Source organism: Lepus europaeus, chromosome 15 (assembly GCF_033115175.1).
Source record: "Lepus europaeus isolate LE1 chromosome 15, mLepTim1.pri, whole genome shotgun sequence".
NCBI classification, from domain to species: Eukaryota; Metazoa; Chordata; class Mammalia; order Lagomorpha; family Leporidae; genus Lepus; species Lepus europaeus.
In genome coordinates this window covers 25434776-25458405 of record NC_084841.1, presented here as the reverse complement: position 1 = coordinate 25458405, position 23630 = coordinate 25434776, and the positions used below count along the sequence as shown (strand labels likewise).

At 52.2% G+C, this 23630-nt stretch overlaps 1 protein-coding gene across 1 annotated transcript in view; it reads right to left on the bottom strand.

The window, feature by feature from the left end:
• Positions 1-1068: 1068 nt before the first annotated feature.
• The window catches only part of PDZD2 (PDZ domain containing 2), a 262954-nt gene continuing 240392 nt past the window's right edge, over positions 1069-23630 (bottom strand). Inside the window, exons 19-24 of the mRNA XM_062211925.1 lie at positions 16578-20250; positions 15130-15247; positions 10486-10587; positions 8496-8739; positions 7916-8050; positions 1069-3730 (exon numbers count right to left, since the gene is read on the bottom strand). Of these exons, the coding sequence (XP_062067909.1) occupies positions 3564-3730; positions 7916-8050; positions 8496-8739; positions 10486-10587; positions 15130-15247; positions 16578-20250 (4439 nt within the window). The 3' untranslated portion in view covers positions 1069-3563. The remainder of the gene's footprint in view (positions 3731-7915; positions 8051-8495; positions 8740-10485; positions 10588-15129; positions 15248-16577; positions 20251-23630) is intronic.

The following is a 23630-nucleotide window of genomic DNA, read 5'->3' as shown; positions in this document are numbered from 1 at the left end:
TGGCGGGTGCTGGGTGGAGAGTCGCAACTCCCTGCTCCCGAGTTGCCCGGTCTGAGGCCGAGTCGCTGCTGGACCCAGTTCTGGGATTGCTGTGCAGCTGGTGCTGCCTCGCCACCATGATCAGGCTACTCCAGGTTACTGTCTGCATCTTAAAACCAAAAAGCCTAAATCAGGTGATTTTTATTCCACTCGGTGAAGTCGTTTCCCATTTCATCCATACTGGAAGGGGAAGGCGAGGAGGGTTTTTGGGAAAATGGGAGCAGCGAGAAAAGATCTGACAAGGAAACAGTTGCTGAGCAGTGGGGGAGCGTTCAGTTGAGGTTGGGAACTGAGCTGACAGCAGCACCGTGCTGTGGGGCTGTGGGGGTGTTCTCTGGGAACAGGGAGATAGGAACCCGGACACTGGCTGGTGAGAAAGCCCCAGGATTTCCTGGTATGAGGACAGTGGGTGAGGGAGCTAAGCCTAAGGGCCAGCATGAAGGGCTGTTTGACTGTGGGGACCACTGAATAGAGACCGGGATAGAAGGCTGCAGCTCCGGTGGGATCCGAGGGTTTACCAAGACCACACACAGAGGTAAGCAGGTTGTAAGAGGAGGAGGTTTAAGAGTTTAGAGGTGGGCAGCTGTTAAGATTCTGAATACGGCCTTGGAAAGAGCAGCTGGCTAGATTCTGATTTCTTTGTATCTCTCATTTAGGTAATAATTAGGTGATACCATTCTGTTTGTTAATTTCTAAAAAACAGTTGAGAGCATGAGCATCCTCTCCCATCTGCCGATTTACTCCCTAGATCCTCAGGTGTCCACCAGGGTTGGGCTGGAACCAGACAGGAACTCATTCTCCGTTTCCCACGTAGGTGTCAGAGAGCCAAGTACTTGAACCGTCACCTGCTGCCTCCCGGTATATGCATTAGCAGTGGTAAGTTGCAGTCAGGAGCCAGAGCTGGGTATTGAACCCAGGTGCTTCAGGATGGAACATGGGTGTCTAAACTGGCATCTTAGCCACAAGGCTAACAAAACCTTGTCCCCCTCTGGATATAAATGCAGAACAATGAAAAAGTAGTAAGCAGAGTATTTATTTTTTTTAAAATCACTTAAAAAAGTCGTTTATAGAGATGTGGATTTACATAACTCAGCAACAACACTTTGAAAATGTACAGGCTATTTCATATTATTGCACTTACTCTTTAATATATAAGGCATTTTATTTTACATAAATAAAAGATAATGTATAATATTATACAACAGGTATGGTGCCAATTAAGTCAACCGTGCAATGCAGTGAGATGCGTGTGGGAGATGGAGAGGAAACCCAGCCCACTTCAGCCTTGGTGCTATATTCTTGCAACTACTATTCACATTGACCTCACAACTCACTGCAAATGACTGACCAGTTAACAAAACCCAAACAAAGACAGTTTTCATAGGACAATACCATTGGTGTTCACTCCGGAAAGTGGCGGGGGTGGGCTTATTAGACTAATTAGAAATACTAGTCATGCCTTGAACACTGAGCACAAATAAATAGCTTTTAATTGTAGGGTCAAAGACAGTTTAGCATTTGCTTCTTCCCTTAAATCCCAGCTTGCAGCTGGGGGACCCTTCTGGCAAGACCTGTTAGGAGGCCATGGGCCCACCCTCACACCTCTAAGACGTGAGGGCCAGGGACTCAGGAGGAGACCATTCCGCTGCTCCACCTTGCTCTGGAAATCCCTGTCTGTCCATATGGACTGTGACTTTAGTAGCGGCACAGCCTAGCAATGGAGGCAGAGAACGGTCTTCCGTGTTGGCTTCCAAGGGTCTCCTATCATTTAGGCAAGAAAGCAGAAACCACAGAACTGACCCGAGACGTAGAAAGCAAACCAGCATGCACCTTGCACTGACATCCTATAGTATCCTACCTGTAACTAGTGAAAAGTAGATGCTAAATCAGGTCTTCCAGCTAACTCGTGTGCCACGTTCTCCTTGGTGTAATTACCTGTTGGAAAATGAGAAGCCTAGGCCCACATAAGCCAGGTGCTTCACTCTCATCTGCTCTAACAAACGGGCACTCAGAAAAATGATGGCCAGTGATGACAGCTGAAGAACCTCCGTGACCTGGGGCCCCTCACAGCCACGGCCAAGCTGAACGTTAAAGAACCTCCAGCGTAAAGCTGCAGTGTTTGGTGCGCAGGCTTCAGCCGCCTTCCCAGGACTCGGCGGCCTGGTTGGCGCCACCCAAGGACTTGAGTCGTAAAAGCTGTGTAGTTCTAGTTCTGCTCCTACATTCTGTCGGAGACTTGCCCTGTTTCTCCATTTTCCTCCTCGTTGTTGCATCTTGGTAAACAAAGCTGACGAGGGTTTGGAATTTAAAGAAAAAGTACAGCGCTAGAGAGGGAAAGCCAGCTTCGTGACAACACAGGACGTGACGGGTGGGACCAGACTGCCGTTCTGGGGGAGCTGTGCTTGAGAGTGACGCGCTGCGCGCCACGGCAGGCCTCTGCAGGAGAACACTGTGGCGAAAGGAAGACTTTGCAGGACAGGAAAACAAAAACAGCGGAAACTTCAGTCACTGCAAGAGTTGTCATTGTGCCTGGTCCAGGTTCAGTATTGGAAACAGGACATGTCTGAGGCGTGTTGAGAAAGAAGAAACCAGCCAAAGAGAAAAGGTCCTCCCCAGCGAGATGACTGTAGGCTCCTGTGTGTGAGTGGTAAGTCATGCCTATGTTTAAAAATCCAGACACTAAAGAGAGACTCGCGTTCTAAAATTGAGTTTAAATTAGTAGTTTGAGTGCATGAAATGGAAACCCAGCGATTTTTTTTTTTTTTTTTTTGCCTGCTCTTAAGTTGACCAATCTTGAATTCAAGATTGGTCCAAAAACTAGACGCAAGGTGCTTTCTAAGCAGCAAAGCTCATGGCTATTTAGCATCGACTCTGTAAAACAGACCCACACGTTACACTTTCAGAGATGGAAAATGATCAGCACTTCACGGTGGTCACTAACCCATCGAGTTCAACTCTGCATTGTACACTATACATTACACTCGCTACAAAATAGTACTTCCTGCATTTTGCTTTTTCAGTTTGGGATAATTCCTGAGCTCAGCCTAACAATTAGGTCATAATTCATTCTTCTGTAAGTCTCATTTTTTTTTTCAGGGTAACATATACAGACCTGTGTCTCCTCATCCCACTAAATGTGCCAAAAAGCACTGTGTCATTTCCTTACAAAATTACATAAAACTCTGGACCTTTTAGTTGTGACTTTGTGTTACCCTGAGACGTGAGGTCCTGATCACTAGGACTGGGTTTTTTGGCAGAGGTGGCAAGAGAGATGTGAGGGTCTAGGTAGGTGTTTGTCACTTCTTGTGTCCCCATCGGCAAGCATAAAGGATGGGGAGCAGGCACTGGAACAAAATGAACCCTCCCGGCCGAGGCGGTGGAAGAGCTCTGGAGTTAACTTCATTGCTGCTGCACACACAGGAGGTCAGACTTCACGTGTAAGCAGAGGTTTTTACAGTCCTCGCCTATGTGCCACAGTTTGTTGTTGCAGGAAGGGAACGAAGAAAAGGGTGTTCCGGTTGAGTTCACGAGGAATTCCTGTGCTTCCTGATGACTAGCTGCACAGGTCCTTCCGGGACGGACTTCATAATATTCCAGGCATCGAAGTGCATCAGCCCGACCAGGGGTTTCCCATTGATAGCAAGAATTTCATCTCCAGCTTCTATGGTCCCAGCTCGTTCAGCTGCACCACCTGTGAGAATCAACAGACAAGGGCTTGGTACCGTCATAGGGGTCAGAGAAATCCCAAGTAGCCTCAGACACGAGAACAGTCTCTGAATGGTAGGCCTGTGTTCTCTGGGTGGGGACATAGCCCCAAGGAAGAAACAGAAAGCATTCTAGCTCCAGAAGTAAATTGGACTGCATAAAAAAATCAGCTCTAACCTGCTCCCCTCAAACACAAGATAAACAAGATAAAAAGAAGCAACTGACAAGGGGAAGATTCTTTCAATGTATTTAAATCATCACTAAGAACAAAATAAAGAGGAAGCTGGCAAAGGAGAGCGACAGCTAAAATGCAGATAGCCAAGTCCAAGTCGGCCCAGCCAGCTCCGTTTCTAAATAATACCCACACCCTGAGAATCCGCGATTCCCTGCCTATCTGTGACTATAGAGATGACAATTCTACATTATAGCTTGGTGTAGGTAATAGCAAATTTATGAGCTTGAGAAGAAAATACAAGTTTAAGCCCTGCTCCTTTTACACACATTAAAACAATTACATCGAAGGAGACTGAAGGTGGAGGTTCCTTATGGAGGAATCAGCACTAAAAGAAACATCTTCTCAGAAACCTTAGATCTTAAAAAAGTCACTGTTAATTATTTGATCTTTATAAATACAACAAAAAGTCCCAATTCACCCCACCAAAGGACACACACATTCAGTGTTAGTGATAGCGGCAGATACTATCTCACCAGTATCCTAGCAGCTCTGTCATGGAGCAAAGAACGACTTTGTCCGGACCAAAGCACTGCTGCGTAGCATAACTAACTGTCCTGTTACCCCGTGTAGCCAGTGTTGTCTTCTAGAATACGTACCACAGGCTCTGAGCAGGTCACAGGAAACCAAAGAGTTCTGTGAGCATTCACCTGGGTCTAAGGACATGGGGGATTCCAGCCGGAAGAGGCGACTGAGCCACTGTGCCTGTGGAGGCACACCGAGCAGCTGACCGGTGTCGCTTCAGGCAAGTTAGAAATATTTCTCACATGCAAAGTGGTGAGGCTGACACCTTCCTTGGTACCTCACTGGGTCCTTAGATGAGACCCATTCGGGAACCAGGGCTCTGCAGGCCAAAGGTGGTGCCAGCTTTTGGACTTTTTACAAGATGGAGTTTCAACCACTATTATTTGGGGTTTTCTGTTGTTACGAGGAGGCCAAATGGAATCCTCACTGATTCTCCATTTAAATGAGATGTTAGAAAACATCCTTTAGGAAGCTTTAAAGGTCTTGCATAGTTTTTAAAAGCAATTTATACACATATTTATTTGAGAGCAAGTGAGCTTCCTCCCATCCATTGGTTCACTCCCCAAATACCCACAGTGGCCAGGGCTAGACTGGGCTGAAGCTGGCACCAGGAATGCAGTCCAGGTCCCTTATGGATGGCAGGGACTCAGGTGCTCAAGCACCTGTTGCTTCCCAGGGGGCACGTTAGCAGGGAGCTGGAATTGGATGTGGGCGTCCTAACCCCAGGACTGCCCTTGCATAATTGTTGGACACAGTCCTAGGTTCCTTACAGTTGTTACTATGAACTGGTACCTCATAGTACAGAATCTGCATTTGACTTTGCCCTAGTTCCTGTTTGTGTGCTGATTCCAGTTATAAACACCTAATTTATTTATTTGATTGCTATATAACCTTCCATTTTTTGAATATATTTCATCCATCATTTGGCCACAGGCAGAAACTTAAATTGTCTGATAGCTTGCATTTTAATGAGCACAGCCAGATATATGCCTGGAGGAGAGGTATACTCCTTCCACCAGAGAGACGCCACGCTTTCCCCACCACATCCTCAGAGTTCTGTGTCTGGCCAACCTGATGAATTACAAAGCAGATTCCTAATAGTTACTGTAATTTTTACCCAGTAACTAATTTAAGGTTGAATACCTTTTCCTGTGTTTCCTGAGCATTTAGGTTTTAACTTTGGTCAATTTTCTATTTGCTTTCTTTACCCAAATTTTCTCTTTAGTTTGTATGTTTCTTGCTGAACTGCAGTTCTCTACACGTTCTGGACATAACCATTTGCTGACTGCATACACGGCAGGTGTCTTCTACACGGGCTTAGCTCTGAGTCACGTCATCAACACTGCACAGTCAGGTGTCACAGTGACGTCGCGGTCAGTGCTGTCCCGTGTACGACAGTTGCCCTGTAGAGGTGATGTCCCCCAGTGATGTCTGTTTTAGCTTGTACAAGGTACTCAGTGGTGTTTGCACGAAGGCAGAATCGGCCAGCCTCGGTATGGGTTTGCCCCCGTCGTTAATGGAGCGTGATGACTCAAGGTGCTTTCTAAAACAGCCTTGTTTTTGTCTGTGTTCACGAAGTCTCGGGACATTTTACAGTGGTGGTGGCTCCTGTGTGCTGGCTGTGAATTCACCTGCATTAGGGAACTACTTCCACTGGCCTGATATTATTTTCATTTTTTTCTTCCAGTCAGGAAAAACATAGTTTGCCAGTAATGGCAAACTGTGCTCCTGCATTTCCAGTTTTTATACCACTGAGCTTCTTTGTGGCTTAGTGTACTGCTGAGTTATCTGGCATCCTGAGGACGGGAGAGAGTTTCACAAGTGCACCAGTGACAGTGTCCTAGCCTTTGCCTGGACCTACAGGGCGTTAAAGATAATGACCTATTGTTTTCATGGACAGGCTTTAGGAGAATTGTAATTCTCCTACTCTTCAAAGAACATTTTTATTTTTTAGATCAATGTGCTACTTTTATGTTTTTGTGGAGTACCAGTGCGCTCTCTCAACACGCCATACAGCATAGACTGATCAACCTAGGTAATTAGCAGTCTTGTTTATCTTTAAAAAAAAAAAATTATTTATTTATTTGTGGGGCTGGCTTTGTGGCAGAATGGGTTAGGCTTCTGCCTGCAGTGCCTGCATCCTATATGGGCACTGGTTCGAGGCCCAGCTGCTCTACTCCTGATCAGGCTCCCTGCTCATGTGCCTGGGAAGGCAGCAGCAGATGGCCTGAGTGCTTGGTTCCCTGCACCCATTTGGGAGACCCGGGGAAGGCTCCTGGCTTCAACCTGGCCATTTGGGGAATGAACCAGTGGATTAAGGACTTGTCTTTCCCCCTCTCTCTGACTCTGCCTTGCAAATAAATAAATCTTTTAAAAGAAATCCTTTTTTTTTTTTAAGATTTATTTATTTAATTGCAAGGCAGAGTCCTAGGGAGCAAGAAGTCTTCCATCTGCTGGTTTACTCCCCATATGGCCACAACAGCCGCAGCTGAGCCAGGCGCCTCCTCCGGGTCTCTCACGTGGGTGCAGGAGCCCATGTACTTGGCCGTCTTCTGCTGCTTTTCCTAGGTGCATAGCAGGGAGCAGGATCAGGGTGGAGCAGCTGGGACACGGTCTAGCACCCACATGGGATGCTGGCATTGTAGGCGGCGGCCTTACCAGCTACGCCACAGAGCTGGCCCCTTTATCTTTTCTAACTGATGTTTGGAGCTTAGCAGCTGCAGAGCCAGGGAAGTCTCTAAGAATAGGGCACTTCTGCTGAGAGACAGCTGGAGTTATTTTTTAAAATATAGAACTGTACTTTAAAAAAAAAATTTTTTTTTTCCTGTTAATACTGATTTTAGAAATATGCTATAGGGTCACTATATGGTCATTACAAACAAATGCAACCCTTAGCTAAAAAAAATGGACTTTACTATTTGCTGAGATACTTGCAATCTCTAAGTGGGTTTCTGATCCATTTGTGAGAGTGATTGTATATTGGTGTAATATTTACTGGCATATGTTATATAGTTGGTACAATTATGTTAATTGTTCAGTTCAAGAAGCTGAAGAGACTTTGGAAGACTGCCTGGGGCCTGCACTGTGGTGTAGGAGGCTAAGCCTCCACCTGCAGCGCAAGCATCCCATATGGGCACCAGTGTGGTTCCCGGCTGCTCTCTTCCATCCAGCCTTCTGCTTATGGCCTGGGAAAGCAGTGGAGGATGGGCCAAGTCCTTGGATCCCTGCCACTCATATGGGAGGCTTGAAGGGAGTTCCTGGCTTCAGCCTGGCCCACCTCAGCTGGTTGTAAGCATTGGAAAAGATGGAAAAACCTCTGTCACTCTGCCTTTGAAATACATACCTATTTTAAAGGCCTGCGCTTGTCCCTGGGACGCACGTGGAAGGCGGCGGCCAGAGCTGTCCAGCACTTACCTTTGTAGACTCTTTTAATGAAGAGGGGCCCATCTCCAGACACGGACGCCTTTCCTCCATCCACACTCAGTCCCAGCCCCGCTGAGGTCTTCAGCACTTCAACGCACAGAGCCCCATGGGCGGCTCCGCTCCTCCCTGTGCAGGGAAAAACAACACGGCTGCTCATCATGCCCCCTGGTGCCACAGGCTCCCCTCTGCCTGGATGTAACAACCCTGTGCCCAGTGTCCAGGCGGGCTCCACAGGGAGCTGCCCTGTGGCTGTGTTCCTGCAAACACGAAGCCTGCCCTCGCCTGCTCTTGGGAAGCCGCACACGGGGAGTGCCTGTCTCAGTGGGGACAGGAGTCACCCTTGGGAATCGCATGTGATTCCTGCCACTCATCACCGTCTGTCCCTGCAGCACCAGACCCCCAGCCTCATGAGGGCAGCACTGCTTTTACAAGAATCATCCAACAACACTGGACTTCACAACGTTCAAGTTTTCTGACCCAGAAGTTAGCCAGCGTTTCCTTTGTGTTCCACCAGAATCCGCTCTGTGTGCCAGCTGCTCGCACCGTGCTGGCTGAGGAACGGGCGTCTTACCGTTTCCAGGCTCCAGGGACAGGGTCTTTTTGCATAACGACCCCTTCCCGTTGGCCGTGGGGGGCTCGGTCCCTTTCTTGATGACCACGAGGGCGTCTTTGTGTAGCTGTGCCTGGTGCAGGACCTTCATGACGTCCCCGTGGGCTAAGCCGACCAGTGAGGTGCCGTTGACTGACAGGAGGAGATCCCCCTGGCGCATGGTCCCTTCCTGAGAAGCCGCCCCCTGAGAAAACACCCGGTGAACCTGGGACGAGACAGAGGGAACAACAGGATCCGGTCAATGCCAGGGAGTGACTGCAGGTCTATGCTAAAGGAGCTTTTTGGTTTTTTGTTTAAATTGAATTCTTTAAAAGGCAATGAGAGAGAGATCTATCTGCCAGTTGATTCCCCAGATTGCCGGGGCTGGGCCAGGCCTAAGCCTGGACCTCCCACATGGGTGCAGGGATCCAAGGACTTCAGCTGTATTCCCAGGCATGTGAGCTGGGGGGCTGGCGCTGTGGCATAGTAAGTTAAGCCTCCATCTGTAGTGCCAGCAACCTATATGAGTGCTGGTGAAGTCCTAGCTGCCCCACTTCTAATGCAGCTCTGCTGTGGCCTGGGAAAGCAATGGAAGATGGCCCAAGTGCTTGGGCCCCTGTACGTGGGAGACCCAGAAGCTCCTGGCTTCTTGCTTCAGATGGGCCCAGCTCTGGCCATTGTGGCCATTTCAGGGAGTGAATCAGCAGATGGAAGACCTTTCTCTCTGCCTCTTAAATAAGTAAATCTTAAACAAACAAACAAAAAAAGGCCAGTGCCACGGCTTAATAGGCTAATCCTCTGCCTTGTGGCGCCGGCACACCGGGTTCTAGTCCCGGTTGGGGCGCCGGATTCTGTCCCGGTTGCCCCTCTTCCAGGCCAGCTCTCTGCTATGGCCCGGGAGTGCAGTGGAGGATGGCCCAAGTGCTTGGGCCCTGCACCCACATGGGAGACCAGGAGAAGCACCTGGCTCCTGGCTTCGGATTAGTGCAGTGCGCCGGCCGCAGCGGCCATTGAGGGGTGAACCAATGGTAAAGGACGACCTTTCTCTCTGTCTCTCTCAAAAAAAAAACAAAAAAAACAGAACGCCAGATTGCAAGTGGAGCAGCCAGGACTCGAACGAGTGCCTATATTGGATGCTGGTTTTGCTGGGGTTGCTCAACCTGTTATGCCACAACACTGGGTTGGTAAATTAACCAAATACTTGATTTGTCAAAACCATACATATACAATGTAGGGCGCAGAATTACAGATGTCAGTGCAAGCATCTGTGCTTTTTTTTTTTTTTTTTAAGGTTTATTTATTTATTTATTTGAGCAGCAGGGAGAGGGAGTGACTCCCTGCTAATTGCCTGGCAAAAGCAGTGGGAGATGGCAAAAATGTCTGGGCTCTTGCCACCCACCTGGGAGACCTGCCTGGATGAAGCTCCATTAATGGCCATCTGGGGAGTGGACCAGCAGATGGATGATCTCTTTTTTTTTTTTTTCTTCTTTTTTTAAAAATTTATTTATTTGAAAGGCAGAGTTACAGAGAGGCAGAGAGAAGTCTCATTTGCTGGTTCACTCCCCAAATGGCCACAACGGCCAGAGCTGGGTTGATCCAAAGCCAGGAGCTTCTTCCAGGTCTCCCATGTGGCTGCAGGGGCCCAAGGACTTGGGCCATCTTCCACTGCTTTCCCAGGCCATAGCAGAGAGCTGGATCGGAAGTGGAGCAGCCAGGACTCCAACTGGCACCCATATGGGATGCCGGCACTGCAGGCAATGTCTTTACCCGTTATGCACAGTGCCAGCCCCTGTACCCCACAATAAAAAAATGTTTATCAACATTTTTGCATACTATGTTGCCCAGTTTTCTTTTTGTTGGGAGCAGGGAACAAAATCCAGCAGTCTTTGACTCCACTGATAGGAATCTGTGCGCTGATCCTGAGGCTGATGAAGGCAGGTTCTCCTGCCAGCCTCATGGCACCGTCACTCACCATGACTGATCTGGGCTCCACGTCGGTTCCTCCTGCCACACTGAATCCTAGACCTGAGCCTTCTTTTTTATTCAAGACTATGAAGCAAACATCTTCTTTATTCTGGTGAAAAGAGGCAGAAAAAAATCATATTTCTTGTGCCAAGAGTAAGGAAGCTGTGCTATGAATCCTCTTCTGACCCGTGATTGTCCAGTTCTCCGAGAATCGTCAGAGGAGCCCATGTCGCCGGATCCTGTATCCCTGCTGGGCGGGGCTGGAGAACCACGGGGTAGGTGGACAGGAACCAGGATGGGGTAGGGTCGATTGAGAATTCCCAAGTCTTCAAGTCATTGAGGCACCACATCCTGTCTTCCCAAATCTGATTCTAGCACATAATTTGACCACAAAGGGAATCATTTGGTCTACAATTAGCAAAGCCAGTTCCAGCAACCACAGATGGTGTTGAGGCAGGACAAAAGCACACTAAGGCCCTGTGCTTCACTCCCCCTTTCTCCAGGCTCGGGTTATTGGACTTAATACAGAACGTGGTAAAGTGAACTGTCAACCCATATTCAGACTGCAGCATTCTTAGTCGTCTCCTGGGGTTAACCAATGAGACGGTCCTGTGTCCCAAGCATCAGTGAAACATAGCTTGGAACCAAGGGTTTTAAAGTGAAAGATTAGCGTGAGTACTGTGAACTTTGGCTTCCTTCACTACACACCAGATACGATTCAGCAGTGTTTAAAGATCTGTGTTGCTAAGTTTCAAGTGACTTTATTCTATCACTTCAAGGTGTTCTCAAACAGCAACAGGAAAACTTAAGGACGGGTTTGATGAGAAAAAGTGAAACACGGACAGAAAACCAACTTTGATTGCTGGAGTGAGAACCCAATCTTTAAGTCAGTGACACAGCCTTCTATGTGCTGGTTCACTCCCCAGATGGCTGCAACAGCTATGGCTGGGCCTGGCAAAGCCAGGATCCAAGAACTCCATCCTGGTCTCCCACATGAGTGGCAGGGGCCCAAGCACTTGGGCCGTCTGCTGCTGCCTTCCCAGGTGTATTAGCAGGGAGCTGGACTGGAAGTAGAGCAGTCCAAATTTGAACTGGCTCATAAATGGGATGCTGGCATTGAAGGTGGTGGCTTACCCTGCTGGCCCCCAGTGATATTTTTAAAAATGTGTTTAGTTCTATTGGTAAGCCATGAGGACTCATTTTAAATCTCTCTAAAGACGTTCATTCAAACCAGCGTCCCATATGCTGAAACCAGAATGTCTTGTACAACTTGGGGAGGTTGGGATGTTGACTTCATGGGTGCCTTTAACCATCCAAAGGTACGCAGTTCTGAAAGTCCATGGAAAATGGGAATGAAAGATACTTATTTTGGTGCAAAAACCTTTGGCACCCATGTACTTTTTTTCATAAGATGCATTTTCATAAAGTTTTTGAAGACTCCTTATGTGTATAAATTTCAAAATGTTTTTGGTCCAGAATAAACTGCCCTTTTAATTCCATTTTCCAGAAACTTTAGGAAGTACCCTCATAACTGGCTTAGGCATGGACCCATGGAGAGAAAGACGATGACTGTTTTTCTAAACAAAAATGGAAACACATAGCTTCGTCCATGACTGTTGTCCAGCTTCTGGGGGAAGGGTAATGCTGATGCCGAAATGTGAGTACTTCTTAGATATTTAGATGTCTTATGGGTGCAGAGAAACAGGACATTTCAAAGTGGGGCTCTCGTGCATTCCAGAACATGTCACCATCAAATTTCACCTTATTCAGATTATTTTCTTCCGGTGGTGTCTGAGGACACAAATGCACCGGCAGCTGATGGTCAGGCCAAATCTGGCCCCTCGGAGAAGCTGGGGACAGCACTGGGGCGCCAGAGCAGCCGTGAAGAGAAACGCTTCAGGGTTTGGCCACGTGAAAGTCAGAAGGTCTCCCTTCCATCTCTCACAGCACCATAGGAAATAGCTTTTGCACTTCTATTTTTAGCACCTAGAAACCACACTTCCTGGGAAAAATCAGGGCAGGAAACTTCTGGTGAGAAGACAGCAGTGAGGATGTCTCTGCTCAAGACTCCTCTCCGAAGTCAACGGAAGACCGTACGGAGACAAGAGCAGGGCCAGGTGTTTGGCAGTGGTTCAGGTGCAGCCTGGGATGTCCACATCCCGTACCAGATACCTGAGCCCCAGCTCCCATGCAGCTTCCAGCCAATGCACACCCTGGGGGGGCAGCAGGTGATGGCTCAAGTACTTGATTTCCTGTCACTCACATAGGGGACCCAGAGTGACTTCCAGGTCCCCGGTCCAGCCCTATCTGTTGTGGATATTTGGGGAATGAACCTATGGATGAAAGAGCTTTTTCTTTGTCTAGCTTGTCTCTTTCTCTCTGCCTTTCAAAGAAAATAAATAAAAGAAAGGGAAAGACTGGTGCACTCTGGTTAATACGAGTGACCTTCAGCCCTGGAGCAAAGCACTTGCCTAGTGGTGAATCAGCATTAAACACAAGCAGCACTCAGCATCCTGTCCACACTCCCTTCCTCTCCGCTTCATGGCCCCTGACACCTGACAGTGTGTGTCGTATGTGTAAGCTTGGTTGTGACTCTTGGTTTCCTCCTTTTACATTTTATCTAAGACTAAAACGTTAGGAGAAGGGGCCTGGCAAAGCACGAAGACCTGTGCCACTGTGATTGGAAGTCCCTGGGCGAGACCGCAGGTCAGAAGCGCTAGCTTCCCCTTCAGTGAGTCCATGACAAAGCATCCTCTATGCTTGCAATCCCGAGACCCACACCAGGGGGCTTCAGACTCCAACGGATGCTGTGGGTCTCGGATCCACCCTGCTTCCTGAGCATCCCAGCCAGCTTCTTAGATCCCCAGGCTGCTGCTGAGCTCAGAAACCTCACGGCTCCTCTGGGCAAGAGCTCAGCTGCTGAAGCAGTGTTCCTGGATGACACTTGTAACCCACCTGCGTCACCACTAAAGAAACGCAGACCAGTGGCTGTGACTCTAGCATCCTGTACCTGCTGGAGTGCCACCTACTCCACTTTCAGTCCAGCTCCCTGCTAATCTGTCTGAGAAAGCAGCACAAGATGGCCCAAGATCTTGGGTCCCTGCACCCACATGGGAGGACAGGCTGGAGTTCCAGGCTTCTGGCTTCAGCCTCGCCCAGCCCGGAGAACTGTGGCCTCTGGGGAGTAAACCAGTCTGTTGCTCTGCCTTTCATATAAATAATAAAGAAAGACTTCATATTTGAAAGAGCTACAGAGAGAGGGGGAAGAGATAGATTTTCTATCTGCTGGTTCACTCCCCAGATGACAGCAAAGTCGAGAGCTGAACCAGAAGCTTCTTCCAGGTCTCCCACATGGGTAGCAGAGGTCCAAGCACTTGGGCCATTCTCTACTGCTTTCCCAGGTGCAGTAACAGGGAGCTGGATGGGAAGTGGAGTAGCCAGGACTAGAACTGGCACCCATATGGGATGCCAGCACCATAAGCGGCAGCTTTACCCACCCTACCCCACCACCAGGCCTGGAATCTTTTTTTTTTTTTTTTTTCCGACAGGCAGAGTTAGACAGTGAGAGAGAAAGGTCTTCCTTTTCTGTTGGTTCACCCCCCAAATGGCCGCTATGGCCAGCGCTGCACCAATCTGAAACCAGGAGCCAGGCGCTTCCTCCTGGTCTCCCATGCGGGTGGCAGGGCCCAAGCACTTGGGCCACCCTCCACTGCCCTCCTGGGCTACAGAGAGCTGGAACGAGAGAGGAGCAACTGGGACAGAATCCAGTGCCCCAATCGGGACTAGAACTTGGGGTGCCAGTGCCGCAAGCAGAGGATTAGCCAAGTGAGCTGTGGTGCCGGCCATGAATCCAATATTTTAAAAAATACTTTTTGGGACTGGTGCTGTGGCGTAGTGGGTAAAGCCACCACCTGCAGTGCTGGGATCCCATATGGATACCAGTTCATGTCCTGGCTGCTCCACTTCCAATCCAGCTCTCTGCTATGGCCTGGGAAAGCAGAAAATGACCAAAGTTTTGGGCCCTTGCACCCATGTGGGGGGCCTGGAGGAGGCTCCTGGCTTTGGATCAGCACAGCTTCAGCCACTGCTGCCATCTGGGGAATGAACCAGTGGATGGAAGACCGACCTCTCTGCCACTGCCCTTCTGTAACTCTGACTTTCAAATAAATAGCAAAAACAGTCTGTAAGATTTATCTATTACTAAGTATCTCCTTGGTCTTGCTCTCTGAGATTCAGATACTCCTGTTTCAGGCTTCAGTTTCCTCTCTGTCACCAGCAGGTGGCTCCCGTGGCTAGTTTACGTCCCCACTCCTCATGGTCATTGTCCAGCATTTCCAAGGTGCCCAGTTCCGCAGAGGACCCTCTACGGCCAAACTGCGAATGTGGGGCACGGAGAACGTTAACCGGTTGCTGCTGGGCGACTAAAACCGCAGCGACCCTAGTTGGGCACCGAATGTTCAAGACCAGGCCTGGCTTCTGAAGCCAGCAGCCGCAAGGGGAGCGAGAGTCACCTGAGCTGTGGACTCGCGGTCCGGGGCAGCCCTTGCAGGACTCTCAGAGGCCCCTCCTGCGCTGGCTGAGCTGGTGGCACACGCCTGGCCACCAACCCCACCACGGCTTCACCTTCCCACGTGCATGGTGCCTCACTCACCTCTGAGTGTGCTTTCACTTCCTGAAGGAGAGTTAGGACAGTGGATTTTGACCCCACTGAAGACAAAACGGCTTGAACTTTCTCCTGGTCCCCCGCCGAGACGTGAAGCTGATCCAAACTAAGTGACAGAAACACACGGGTGAGCAGCGGTGAGGACGGCGGGCGGACCCTTCTGTAGAGTGCATCTCAGATGCTGGTTCTGCCTCCTACAGGGGTTTCCTGGTCTTCCTGCTCTCTGGCTGTAACTCCCACTCCCAACGCATCCAGCGAGCCTGGATGCCAAATGGGAACGAGCTTCACTGGCCGTGGCAGTGCCGTGGCTTCAGAGAGCTCGAGACGTTAGGGGCCCAGTGCCAGAGCCTAGCACGACTCTAAGGATTGAATATGGAGGCTCAAGTGAGAGACCCTAAAAGATGTTTACTGCAGCCACCTTCCAGGCCCAGCTCCTCCCTGAGGTGAGCCCGCCCCCGCCCCTTGTGTTGCTGTCACTTGGGTGCCACCTTCTGTTAGGGTGACGTTTTGCAAACACGTTTCTCTTGCAGGCACTTTTGATTTTTTCTAGTCATGACGATAAAAAACACAGGGCGCAAAGTGCAGTGTGCCAGCTTGGATTAGAAAAAGGACACTGGTGGATCTCAGTGGGATCTGCACAGGGCCGGTAGCTGGTTAACAGTAGTGTTAAACGTGCAGACAAAGGGACTGTGACTATGCAGGCTGTTAACATTTGGGAGAGCTGGGCAAGAGGCCCAGGGGCATTCTGCACTATCTTTGCAACCTCCCTATTAATCTAAAACTATTCCAAAGTGAAGCAAGGTTATTTAAATAAATGGGGAGGAAGCAGGTGTGTGGCGGAGCAGTTAGGGGCTGCGTCCCCTAACCCAGTGTGTCTGAGACCTGGCTCCGCTCCCGACTCCAACTTCCTGCTAATGCACACCCTGGGAGGCGGCAGTGGTGGCTCAAATGGTTGGGTTCCTGCTGCCCATACGGGAGGCCTGGCTTTGGGCTGGCCCAGGCCTTGCTATTACAGGTGTTTGGAAAGCGGACCAATAGCTGTGAGGTCTCTCTCTGCCTTTCAAATAGTGATAAATACTAATAAAACCAAGTTTACAAAGGTGAAAATCACCTCTCAGACGCTGATATAAACGTGGGCAGATCTTGGGTAAAGAACCTCATGAAACAGTAAAGAGCTATAAGAAGAATAAATAAACAAACGGGGTGGGGGGTCCTGTCCTAGTGGCTGAGACGCCTGTTAAGACTCTCAGGTCCCATGCTGGGGTAGTTTAGTTCTGCTAATGCAGACCCTGGCAGGCAGCAGTGACGGCTCAGGTACTGGGGTTCCCGGCTCGTGGCATGGGCCTGGGCGTTGGGGGAGCGGACCCACGCATGGGAACTCCTGTAGTTCCTGCCTCCTTTGTAAATAAGTAATAAGAAATAAGGCAGATACTCACTTAACCGACCAGCCTTTTCCACAAGGTGGATCCGGGGTGGTGTCCTGCTCGTCACCGGCTGAAGCGGGAGCCTCAGGCTCCCTGGCTGTGGGGCTGCTTCCTCCTGGACAGGCCCCCCTCCCACGCTCGCCGGGACTCGAAGGGGCGGCAGATCCCTCCCGGTCTGAGAGGCCTCCAGCGGTGGTGCCGAGCGCCCTCCTGGGCACGATCTCCAGCTGGGTTTTGAAGAGCACAGTGGTGGGCCCTGCCGTGTACCCCTCGCTGCACAGCTTGTCCAGGTCGGGCATGCTCAGGGCTCGCAGTTCCTGCAGCTTGGAGCGGGACACGGGCGAGGGCTGGGCGTGGCGCACAGAGGACTTGTTCCTCTTGACGGGCGAGGCCGGGGTCACCGTTGCAGTGGGGATGCCCGAAGGACTGGCTGATTTCTTGTGGTCTGAATCGGGGTCTCTGTCGCTGGGCTCCGGCGGGGTCTGCTGGGAGACGGTCAGCGTCACGCTGGATGGGGACCTGGTCGTCTGGGAGAGGAGGGCACTGGCTTCACTTTGGCTTTCACTGCAGGAGCTCAGGCTGCGTCTTAGCGACCTCGATGCTGCTGCTGCTGCTGCTGCTGGGTCTCCGGGGTGGCCCAGGCTCCCCAAGGCGATGCTGCCGGATGACCGCCTCCCAGTGGGAGGCTTGGAGCTCACCGATAGGAACGGGGATGCCGTGGACCTGGCTATGGGCCGGTCAGAATTGGCCAGGTTCTCGAAAGACTTGATCCTCTGCTTCACGGAAAAAAATGAGGTAGATTCCTGGGGCCAGTTCTGCTCGTAGTAGTGATGTCTTCTGGTGACTCTGATCTTGTCTGTGACCAGATACCTGGTCTCGCGGCCTGCGGTGGCGTCTCCCTCGTCCGCTGGCGGGAGGCCCCTGGACACCTCCTGGAGCAGCTTTGCACCACACACGCCCTGTCCGTTAGCCAGGCTGAGCACACCGCCTTTGGCTGCCTGTGGCTCGGGGACCTGGCCGTCTCGAGGGGAGCGCCTCGGGCTGTGCGGGGAGTAGTGACCCTCCCGTCCGAAATGGCTGGAGAACTGGGCCGGCATGGAGTAGGTCCTGGTTGCTGGCCTGGGCATGAAGTAGGGGGGGTCCTGCCCCGCAGGGCCCGTGGCTATGCCGCTGTGGGGCGTCCCTGGGGAGTCCCGCGTCTGGCTTGGGGTTCCCTGGCTGGAAGGATCTGCCCTCTTTGCAGGCACGCGTGGGGAGCAGGGGGAAGCAGGTTTGGCCACAGTGAGCGATGGTTGTGCTTCCTGCTCCACCTGGGAGGCACGAGGCGTGGGAGAGGCTGGGTGACTGGGGCAGAGTCCGGGCTCACTCCTGTCCTGACTCTTGCTCTGGGCTGAGAGCCCTCCCTGCCGGTCCCTCACCGCCGACTTGTCACCACACGGGCCCTTCGGCATTCTTTCAGAAGTAACCTCGGCTGTCTGCAGCTGGCTGGGGGTCCCCGGGGGATCGCCAGCGACTCCTCGGCTCCCTCTGTCACCAGCTGCCCTGGGCTGTGTGGCATCTGAGGCCAGGTCTGTGTGGCTCTCCACGTGCCGCTCGCTGTGTCTGATGCCTGCAGTGGACACGGTGGCAGTCGCTGGCATGGGGTCAGCTTGGGGCGCCTTGCTTTCCTCCCCACCCCTGGAAGAGCTGGGGGTGACCGGGGAGCCTCCGTTGGGGTCTGAGTGCGCAGCCATGGGGGTCGTCTTGGAAGAGGTCAGGGGCTGGGCGAAGGCCTGGATGCTCGTGTCCGACGCCGAGAGCTTCAGTGGCCCGGCGGCTGCCCAGGGAGGCTGGGGGGAGGCTGTGGCGGCTCCGTCGGGCCCCTCGTGGTCAGCTCCAAGGAGCCGCTGGCACGCTCCCCTGGAAAGCACCTTGTGGGCGGGCGGGGGGGAAAGCAGGGCTTTCCGGTGGTCCTTGGCAGAGCTGTTGGCCGTGCCGTCGGAGCCCACCTTGCTCTTGCTTTTACCACCCAGCCCCTTCAGCCTGGGCCCGCACTTGGACTTCTGACAGGCGCTCCACAGGGTCTCCACTGAGCTCTTGCGAGGCGGCTCCTTAGGTTCAAGGTTCGTTTTCAGCGGAGGGGGGCTGTGAGGCGCAGCAGCCCCCCTCCTGTGGTTGAAGCTCAGAATTCTGGACTCGGGGCTTCTGGCCGGCATCGTGGCTGGTTCCTTCTCAGCCTTGCTCTGCGGGTGCGCACCTAGGTGGTTTCGGTTTATTTCTTTAAACCAGGCCACGACGGGCCTCCTGCAGGTCAGTTTGGGTTTCTGCAGGACGTCGCCATGATTCTCGAAGTGTTGGTTTGCGGTCTCCAGCACAGCCACACCGGAGGGGGCGGGTTCGGTTCTACTGACGTTCGCTTCTTGCTTATTTGGGGTTCCGGCACCCAGCAGGTCACGTTCCAAGCCGTTTACCATGTTGGGGGGGCTGGGCATGGCGGGGAGGTCGTGCAAATGCCCGGTGAGTTTAGCATCAGCCGGGCTCCCGCCGGTGACCTCCAGGGCTCTGGGAGAAACGCTCACGTCTGTGTGACTCTGGTGCTGCTGTGAACTCACACCCGCGAGGGAGCCCGGCCGGGCAGCGCTGGGGACCGGCGAGGGTGAGGCCCCTCGCTCCCACGGGCCTTCCACCGAGGCGCTCAGGACACTGGGCTTCAGGGGCAGCACTCGGGCCACGGCGGGGCAGGGCGCGCGAGCACCGGCTGGCGCTGCGGTGGGGGCGCCGCTAGTGGAGCAGATTTCAATTTGCTCCTCTTCAGACCCCGCAGGCTCTTCCTCGCAAGGAGACCCCGGAGGAGGCGGCGCCCGCGGGGCCTCGGGGAGCGACTCAGGGTCGGACGACGAGTCCTCAGCGTCCCCGTACATGGAGGAGAGAGACGGCTCCGTGCTGTCACCCGGGCCCGACAGGGAGAGGCTGTCGTCGTGAAAATTGCTCAAGTTTCGCGAGTAGTTGCTCAAGAAGGTCTTGTTCACAGTAAAATGTTTGTCGGGGTTGATGGCATCCAAAACCGAAGGCTGGGAGGCCCACTCCCAGGGCGGGGCGGGCCCGGCAGCCCAGGGACTGGCCCCTGTGGCTCCAGCTGGTGGGCCGCCCTGGGGGCCCTCAGGTCCCCCTGGAGGGCAGGACTGGGAGGCTGCTTTGGAAGCCTCTAGCTCCCTGATGAATCTGTCGATGTCTGTCACGGGGCTCTCTCTGCTCCCCGGAAGGCAGCAGTGGCCCAAGGCTCCATCCCCGTGGCTGCTGGCCTTGTCGGGGGTCAGCGGCAGGGGCAGGCTGGCCTGTGGCGTCCTCAATGACTGGGAGCCTGTGCCGTCGCGCACCGCAGCCTCCAGGGAGCCTTCCGGGGCTTGCTGTCCTGTGGTTCCCGGAGCCTTGCTCAGGTTACCTGGCGTCGTCTCCTGGGAGCTGAGGTCTGGGGACAGCAGGGCCCGAGCTGAAGTTGCTTCCTGGGGAGCAGCCACCTTCCAGGTGCTGTGGGGCGAGCTGGCTCCCCCCAGGGACGTGCTGCGCTCCAGGGTGAGTCTGGCTGCAGAGCTGCCCTGGGACTCGGGCCTGGAGCCCCTGGGCGATGCAGGCTGGCCCACTTGCCCGGCGGCGTCTAGAGAGGCCTTGCTGGGGGAAGGGATGAGGGCTGCGGGGCGCTCCGGTCCTGTGTGAGGAAGGCAAACAGAAGGTGAGGTGGTAGGGGAGATGCGGGGATCTCGTGTGGAAATGGGAAAGCTCTCAAATGTTTAAAAAAAAACAAGTGCAGTCATCTCAGGGCTTTTAGAAACATTCCACAGCCGAAATGTGGGCCGCCTTGCCTTCCAAATCACACGGCACCCATTCCTAACACACACACACACACACACCCGTGGTACTTTAGACACCTTAACGGAGCTCAGGCTAGCTTGTAGAATGCTTGTGTGTGCTTATTTTTCTGTTTTTTGCTTTTTTAAAAAAATTATTTATTTTGATCTATTTGAAAGACAGAGCAACAGAGCAACAGAGCGAGAGCGAGAGAGCAAGAGAGCGAGCGAGTGAGCAAGCATCTTCTATCTGCTGGTTCACTCCCTAAATGGTTGCAGCAGCTGGGTTTTGGGCCAGGCGAGCATCAGGAGCCAGGAACTCCATCTGGGCCTCCCACATAGGCGTCAGAGCCAGTCTCTGCTGCCTCCTAGGCGCAGTAACAGGAAGCTGGATCAGAAGCAGAGCAGTCAGGACTTGACCCAGGCACTCTAATGTGGCACGTGGGCATCCCAAGCAGCAGCTTAACCGGCTGCACCACACAATGCCCGCCCCATTTTTGCTTATTTTTACGGACGAGGGACATCTGTAAAAATTAGAGAACCCTTTGAAGACGACCCACTGCTCTGTGACGGCAGACGCTGCAGGAGTCAGGCCGTTCTGTTGGGCTCTGTGGCTTCTGCACGGCTTTGGCAGTCCCAGCACCTGGTGGGCCCTGAGTGGGCCGGTGAGAGGGCCCCGTGTGGAACAGGAAAACTCGGAACTGAAGGGCCTTCCTTCTTAGCGTGGGAGATGGGGCCACGTGGGGAAAACAGAAACCCCTGCCAGTGGGGTCCGCGTGTTGATGGAGCTGGCAGGGTGGGAGGGCTGGCGGCAGGGAGACAAGGCAGGGTCCGGCCAGGGAAGGATGAGGATGAAGGCGAGAAAGACAGAATGCAAGCTGAGCAGCAGGAGCGTGAAAGGGGATGCAGGTCCTGCCACCCAGGCAGGGGTTCCAAGGGGCCGCCTGTCCTGGGTGGGCCTGCTCTGAAGGCCCTGTGCACCCTTGGGTGGACGGTCCACCTCTGGTACACAGCATCTTGCAACGGGGGGGGGGGGGGGGATAGGCGTAAGACAGAACCTAAGAACAACTCTTAGGAACTGTAGGTCTGAGGTTCGAGAAGTGGGTCCACCCCACAGGTTATATCCATTCTGCATCTCACAAAACCATCTTATTGTGTATGATTTTTTTCCCCTGCAATTCCTGTGTCAAAGACAGAGAATGAATTATGCAGGCTGAGCCCTGTGCTAAGAGTTTTTCTAATAATGAGGGAGTTAGAGCACCAAGCTGAGAGTTTCCCAGGTATTTCATTTTCCTGCCAACATGGTGAGGCGAGTCCCAGGGCACCCACACGGAAGGGCGGGGATGGGGGATGTGTCTGAGGTCGCAGGGTTTATGGGTGGTAGAGCCAGGGAGGCACCCCCCCCCCCCGGAAGCCGGCTGCACAGCCCACTCTGGCCTAAACCCTGATGGCGTGACTTCCGTGTTGGGAGCAGGTGGCAGCAACAAGGCCGGGTGACAGACACCCACAGAGATGGTGTCACTCTCCCAGCCCACTGCTGAAGGCCGAGCCTCAGATCCACACGCTTGTCCCAGCTCTGCGTTTCCTGAACTCCCTTGAGCCCAACCTGCAGCCAATACAGCAGCAGGGCAGTGACAGGGACTTCAAGCCTGGTTTTTAGCTTCAGATGCACTCGCTGAGCAAACCCCGACAGGCAGTTTTTGTCAGCCGTGTGGCTTTATTGCCCAGTGTGTAACGTACGAGGGTTTTGCTTCAGGGAGAGGACATGAACACAAGCAGCCTTTGATGTCGCCTGTCAAGGTGATCCTTCGTTTGGAATTCTCCTAAATACCCAGGAATGGCGGGAACGGCAACTTGACTGTGGCACATGGAGGGCTGGGAGAGTGGCACCTGAACAGCTTCCTGGCTGGCACAGGCTGCAAGCCCACCAGGAGCGGTCTTGGGACTCCAGAAAGCAGCTCAGGGTCAGCGTCATTTTCATGGCCGTGTGGAGTAAAAACGGTTAGGTACTAGTGACCACCAACAGCCTTTTTCTTTTTCTTTTTTTACAAAAAGAAAAAGAAAAAGAAAAACGTAAGACAGATTGGCGCATTTCTTTTATACATGTTCTTATACGAGGATGCTTCAGAAAGCTCGTAGAAAATGGAATTAAAAGGCGTGTTTATCCTGCTGCAAAAAAATTTGAAATTCATACATACAAAGGAGTCTTCAAAGAGTTCATGGAGAATGCATGTGAGAAACCATGCATATCATGAAAATCTGCATGGACTTCAAAATATTTATCACCAAAATAACCCTACATTAAAAAAAATATTTTATTTGAAAGGCACAGAGACAGAGGAGAGAGGGAGAGAGAAAGGGAGAGAGAGAGAGACCTCCCATCTGCTGTCAAATGCCAGCAACAGCCAAGGTCGGGCCAGGCTGCAGTGAGGAACCTGGTGCTGAATCTGGGTTTCCCAAGCACCTGAACCCTCACCCGCTGCCTCCCAGGGTTTGTATTAGCGGGAAGCTGGAATTTGAAGCGGAGCAGGGACTTGAACCCAGGCACTGTGGTGTGGGATACGGTGTCCCAGCACTGTGCTGACTGCTGCCACAAATGCCCATCAGTATAACTCGCTGAAGGCAGGCTACGCACTAGCAGTGCTCCAGACGCTATAATGAAAACCCTCACTATGTCCCCTCAACCGCATGGGGTGGGCAGCCTGGGGCCCGAGGGACGCCCAGGATCACTTCCCTGAGAAATCCGAGCTCGGATTAGAACCCAGGACACCTGTATGTGGCGCCAACCCAGGTGCTTAACCACTAGCCGGCCTGTCATTTTGGAAGTTTAAAAAGGAGACTGTTTTCAAGATAAAATGTTCCTCGTCTTATCCGTCACACATCTTAGATCTTTCCCTTCACACAGGATGTGTTTGGAAGAACACCCTTCCTGCACACTGGACAGCAGCCGAGCTGCTTGGAACGGAATTGGAAGGAAGCAGAGCTGCTACCAGCAGTCACCTTGTCGGCAGGACCAGCTGGTCACAGAGAGCCTCTTAATTAGGGAGGAGAGAGAAAAATCTGCAAAAAGGAGCCAGAAGCCCTAAAAAAAAAGAAGAAGAAATGTCAGGGATTGGATAACTTCAGATAACGAAGGGTCTTCAAAAAGTTCATGGAAAATGCATATTATGAAAAAAACTACAGATTTCAAAATCTGTTGCACAAAAATGAACTTTGAAAACTATTTTAGATTATTTGAGAC